The 6706-nt window shown below is 35.7% G+C and overlaps 1 protein-coding gene across 1 annotated transcript in view; it reads right to left on the bottom strand.

Moving 5' to 3' along the window:
• Nucleotides 1-6706, bottom strand: part of DOCK7 (dedicator of cytokinesis 7) — a 228751-nt gene that overhangs the window by 200839 nt on the left and 21206 nt on the right. Inside the window, exon 2 of the mRNA XM_037743095.1 lies at nt 6084-6189. Within this exon, the coding sequence (XP_037599023.1) occupies nt 6084-6189 (106 nt within the window). The remainder of the gene's footprint in view (nt 1-6083; nt 6190-6706) is intronic.

The raw sequence follows: 6706 nt of genomic DNA, 5'->3' as shown, positions 1-6706 counted from the left end.
ATCGTGTGCATAGAGACCACTAAGGGAATCTGTTTATCAACTCATATCAAGCAGCAACACGGCTCCTCTTTCCTTTGTCATTTGGGCAGTGTCAGAGAAGGTCTAGTGGAGAGTAAGTACTTCCACCGATGCCTAGTGTAACAAGGCCCCACACCCCTGGGTGTCAGTGGAGGCCATGTGAGGAATAGTAAGGAGCACTACAGCCCTTCCCAGCTAAATAGCGTGAGCTGTGGTCCAGTAGAAGTGGGAACTCTCCCTCCTGCTCAACAGTAAGTAACGAGGAGTCCTTCCCCTCCCTGTATACCAAAAGAAGATAAATAAGAAATCTGAACTTCTACTCCACCTGTCCAAAACAAAATAGCATCCATCTAAAACTAGGGCAGCTAAAATATATTTAAATAAGACCTAGAAATTCACAACATAAAACCCAAAAGGTCTAAGTTCCAATCAAAAATCTCTCATCATACTAAAAACCAGGAAAATCTTAACTCTAATTAAAAAGACAACCTATAGATGTCGATACCAAGATAAGAGATCTTAGCATTATACAACAAAGATTTTAAAGCAAATATAAGAAAAATGATTCAACAACAATTATAAACATTCTTAAAATAAGTGAAAAACCAGTAACTCTGTAAAGAAATAAAGTCTCAGCACAGAAACAGAAGATATAAAGAAGAACTAAACGGAAATTTTAGAACTGAAAAATACAATAACCAAAATTAAAAATTCAACAGGCAAATACAATAGAATAGAGGGGACAGAGGAGGTAAAAATCAGTTACTTTAAAGAAAGAAAAAATCGAAATTATCCAATCTGAACAGCATTAAAAGAAAAACAGACTGAAAAAACTCAAAAATAAAAAGTATCTTCAGGGACAAACTACACTAAAATATACAACATTGGCATCACCAGAGACCTGGAAAGTAAGGAAAAAGAGGGCAGAACTGAAACAGATCTGAAAAAACAATGGCTGAAAACTTCTATATTTGAAAAAAAGACACAACCCTACAGACTCAAGAAGCTAAGCAAACCTTAAACAGGATAAAGCCAAAGAAACATGTACCATGACACAGCAACCAAATTTAGACACCCCCCCCCCCAAAAAAAAAAGGCTGGGCACGGTGGCTTATACCTGTAATCCTAGCACTTTGGGAGGCAGAGGCAGGCAGATGACACGGTCAGGAGTTCAAGACCAGGCTGGCCAATATGGTGAAACCCCAGCTATACTAAAAATACAAAAAAAAAAAAAAAAAAAAAAACAAAAACAAAAAAAAAAAAAAAAAAAAAAAAAAAAAACACACACACCTTGAAAGCACCTTACCTCTATAGGGAAAAATAGAGATTTTTCATCAAAAATCATGGCACTAAAATAAAGTGGCACAACATTTTTCAAGTGCTGAAAGAAAATAACTGACTACCTGGAATTTTAGAACCTGCAAATATGGCTTGAAAAATGAAGGGGAAGGCCAGGTGCAGTAGCTCATGCCTGTAATCCCGGCACTTTGGGAGGCCAAGTGAGGTGGATCACCTGAGCTCAGGAGTTCAAGGCCAGCCTGGGAAACATGGCAAAACCTCAGCTCTACCAAAAATATACAAAAAATTGGCTGGGCATGGTAACACGCACCTGTGGTCACAGCTACTCCGATGGCTAGGGTGGGAGAATTACTTGAGCCTAGGAGGCAGAGGTTGCAGTAAGCTGAGATTGCACCACTACACTCCAACCTGGATGACAGACTGAGACCCACCACATCTCAAAAGAAAAAAAAAAAGAATGAATAGAAACCATGATATACTCTAATAAAGAAAAACTAAGAGATTCTGTCACCAGCAGATCTATTCTAAAAGAAAGGGTAAAAGAAATTTCCTAAACAAAAATGAAATAATAAAAGGTATCTAGAAGTATTACAAAGGAAAAATAAACACAGCACGAGCAAAAAATATAGATAAATACAATAGACTTTCCTTTTCCTTTTGACTTTTCTAAATTGGCCAATATGATTCTAAATGTATATAGAGAAAATGTTTAAGAAAATTATATATAGGAGAGGGTAAAGGGATATAGAAATAGGTAAGGTTTCTACACTTTACTCAAACTGGTAATATATCAACACCAGTACTGTGGTAAGTTATGTATATAACACAATACCTTGGACAGACAGGTAAAAAGCTATACAAAGAGATACTCTCAACAACACTGTAAATCAAAATATAATTCTAAAAAATGTTTAGGTTACCCCAGAGAAGTAGCAAAAAGAAAACAGAGAGATGAAAAATAGAGATTAAAAAATAAAACAAATTTTTAACCCAAATTTTAATATTAACAGAATAATATTAAATTATAAATTTATACATTGTAAGTGTAAATGTATACAGATAAGAGATTAGCAGAATGGACTTGAAAATATGACCTAACAAAATGTGGTATTTACAAAGAGCTCACTTCAAAAAACACAACATAAGTTGGTTGAAAAAGTATGGAAAAAGATATACCAGGAAACCATTAATCAAAAGAAAGCAGGAGTGGCTAAGTTAATATGGGAAAACACAGACTTCAGAACGAAGAACAGTACCAAATACAGAAAGACATTACTTGATTGTAAAATGAATGATCCACCAAGAGGATATGGCAATCTTAAATGTGTATGTACTAAATAACAGAGCTATAAATTAGGTGTAGCAAAAACTGACTGAAGAAAGTACGACTTATCACTTATATCTGCAGAAAGCAAGAAATCTCTTTTCTGCAGATTCTAGAAAATCAATAAGGATACAGCAGAATTCAATAGCATCATCATCCAAAAGATCTAATTGACATTTATAGAACTCTTCACCCAATAACAACAGAATGTACATTCTTTACAAAGGTCCCAAAAGCATACACCAAGACAGACCATACCCTGACCCATAAAACAAACCTCAACAAATGTAAAAGAACGGAATCAGACAGAATATGTTCTCTGAGTACAACAGAATCAAACTAGAAAGTGGCAACAGAAAGGTAACAGGAAAATCTCCAAACACTTAGAAATTAAACATACTTCTAAATAATCCATGAGTTACAAAAGTCGGAAAAATTAAATGAAATACATTGAACTAAATGAAAATACAACATAATATTTGCAAATAAGGGAAATGTAAACCAAAAATATAAGTGGGATACCACTTCACACCTATTAGAACGGCTATTACTTTTTAAATGGTTAATAACAAGTATGGACAATGATATGAAGAAATTGGAACTCTTGTGCATTGATGGTGGAAATGTAAAATGACACAGTTGCTATGAAAAACATATTGGTTGTTCCTCAAAAAGCATACAATAAACATAGAATTACTCTATGATCTAGCAATTCCACTTCTAGGTATATACCTAAAAGAACTAAAAATGGTGACCCAAAAAGATAACTGTACTATCATGTTCATAGCGACATCACTCACAATACCCAAAAGGTGGAAACAACCCCAATGTCCATCAAAATTAATAAAGAAACAAAATGTAATATATACATGCAATGGAGTACTATTCAGCCTTAAAAAGGAATTAAATCAGCCAGGCATGGTGGCTCACATCTGTAATCTCAACGTTTCTGGGAGGCTGAAGAGGATCATTTGAGCCCAGGAGTTCAAGACTAGCCTGGGCAACATAGTGAGACCCTGTCTCAATAAAAAATAAAAAAATTAGCCAGACATGATGGCATGTGCCTGTAGTTCCAGCTACTCAAGAGGCTGATATGGAAGGATCACTTGAGCCTGAAAGGTCAAGGCTGTAGTGAGCTACGATGGTACCACTGTACTCAGCCTGTATGATAGAGCAAGACTCTGTCTAAAAAAAAAAAAAATGGAAGAAAAAAAAAAGGAATGAAATCCTAACACAGCCTACAACCTGAATATACCTTTAAAACATTCTGCTAAGTAAAATAGGCTAGACACAAAAGGACAAATATTATATAATTCCACTTACATCAGGTACACAGAAGAGGCAAATTCATAAAGGCAGGGAAGAGAATATATTATCAGGAGTTGGGAAGAGGGGGAAATGGGAAGTTACTGTATAATGGGTACAGGGTTTCAGTATGGGATAATGAAAAAGTTCTGGAGATAAACAGCGGTGATAGTTGTACAACACTGTAAATGTACTTAATGCCAGTGAGTTGTACACATAAAACTGGTTAAAATGGTAAATATTATGTTATGTATATTTTGCCACTATATATGTTATGTACATAAATACAGCATATAAGTATATATTATACACATATACATTTAAAATAAAATTCAATGGTTTTTATAATTCAGTGCTTTTTGCCCAGATATTATTTCTAGGGCAGTATACAGTTCAGAATTTAAAATGTCACAAATAAATACTCAGTGAAAATAATGACAAAACCTGGGAAGTCCCTACATATGTCTACTTGAATGGGTTCATGGATTCTAGGTCCTGGTGGTGTGGTAGGACAAATGGAGTGAGAGTACCCGAACAAGAAGGCCTTAAAGATAAGAGGTGGTGATCAGAGAGTGGGAAGCATAAAATTGAGACTACACATGGGTTATAGTTATTCATAATGACAAAAATCTAAGGTCTGATTATAGGAATTTTGAATAGCTAAGGTGTAATTCAGAATGCAAAATAGTATCACTGGAAGAGAGGCGTTCAAAACACCAAGAGCATTTCAGAAGGATTATCTCAATGTACACTGAAATCAGCCAGAAACCCATACATTCTAAAATTTCTCCAATTAGCATGTAGTAAACTTCATATTTTCAAATTTTAGTAACACAAACATAAGTATATAATTACAAGTCAATCAAGCTGTTATTTCCATTTGTTCAGTATCTGGTACCCTTTCACAGCTAAATGGAAAATGCTAATATATAACTCAATCCTATAATGCTTATTTGCATTTTTAGTTTTCCACAGCATTTCATAAAAATGACCTCTAATTTTTTTTTTTTTTTTTGAGACAGAGTTTCGCTCTCGTTACCCAGGCTGGAGTGCAATGGCGCGATCTCGGCTCACCGCAACCTCCGCCTCCTGGGTTCAGGCAATTCTCCTGCCTCAGCCTCCTGAGTAGCTGGGATTACAGGCATGCGCCACCATGCCCAGCTAATTTTTTATAGTTTTATAGAGACAGGGTTTCACCATGTTGACCAGGATGGTCTCGATCTCTTGACCTCGTGATCCACCCGCCTCGGCCTCCCAAAGTGCTGGGATTACAGGCTTGAGCCACCGCGCCCGGCCATGACCTCTAATTTTTAAGACAAATGGAGGTATGTTTTTAATTCATATTTCTAACATAATATTAGTTTTTATCAAAACATTATTCTCATGCCAGCTTTTTAAATAAGGGAACATTTATGTCTCTGACACAGTACAAGGCTTATGGTAATAAATCAATAAATGAGACCGGGCGTGGTGGCTCAAGCCTGTAATCCCAGCACTTTGGGAGGCCGAGGCGGGTGGATCACGAGGTCAAGAGATCGAGACCATCCTGGTCAACATGGTGAAACCCCGTCTCTACTAAAAATACAAAACATTAGCTGGGCATGGTGGTGCGTGCCTGTAATCCCAGCTACTCAGGAGGCTGAGGCAGGAGAATTGCCTGAACCCAGGAGGCAGAGGTTGCGGTGAGCCGAGATCGTGCCATTGCACTCCAGCCTGGGTAACACGAGTGAAACTCCGTCTCAAAAAAAAAAAAAAAAAAAAAAATCAATAAATGTAAATTCATTTATTTTAAAGGGGACAGATAATAGTATAAACCCACATAATTATTATTTACTTCAGTGTCTATTCCTAGAATAGATTCTTAAATTTTCACCTTGAGTCTTTAAAAGTTCTAAATGTAAAATTCCAGGATTGATTAAATCCTGAATATAAAGTTTCAGAGTTGACTAGGAAACCAGCAATTCTATAACATCCCCTAACATCCTCTCCCAACTCAGATTTCAACAAAATGAGGTAACAAGAAGTAAGATTATGAGACTAATGACGGAACCCAATTAGCTCCTATCTTTCCACTATCTTTTCATGGCCTAGTCAGTCATACACCAATAACATACTATAGTCTGAATATGTTACTTACGGTGGTGTGATGGGATATATTGCCAACAATATTAAGGTTTTTGAGCAGTTGGGGAGAACCACTATATTGACCGGAGATCTGCTTCCTAACTTCAGCTGCCACCGTTCTATAACGAAGAAAGCAAAAACATTATACACATTATTTTTTTAAAAAGCTAAACTAGTTTAAAATAGAGGGAAGCTAAATACATTACAGATTCATTTAAAGAACAAATAAACTCAGCATATCAATAAGGCTATAAATTCATAAAACACTTTAGGAAATACTTTTCTAGCTTATAATTACATTAGAACAGCTTATAATGTTGATGTAGGGTAAAAGAGTGCCAAACAACTTATATGAGGCTTTTATATAGCATTTTGGGGAACATACTTTGGCCTACGATAGAGCTGGAACTATAGAGCTGGCTCTATAGTTGGAAGCTATAAAACAATATATCTATTAAAATGCATATAGTTTAAAGTATGATAAGAATTAGGAATAAAAAAAAACTCTGGAGTATTTTCAAGCTAATGATTTAATTCAAAGCCCTGATCATCCTGGTCCCCATTAGAATTTCCAGCTGAGTTTCAAGATAATCTCATTTTCCTAAAAGTATCCAGATTTAGGATATAATCTTTTTT

Source organism: Cebus imitator, unplaced genomic scaffold (assembly GCF_001604975.1).
Source record: "Cebus imitator isolate Cc_AM_T3 unplaced genomic scaffold, Cebus_imitator-1.0 Scaffold135, whole genome shotgun sequence".
Lineage (NCBI taxonomy): Eukaryota > Metazoa > Chordata > Mammalia > Primates > Cebidae > Cebus > Cebus imitator.
Note: the sequence above shows the minus strand (reverse complement) of the source record. Positions and strands in the feature narration are given on the sequence as shown.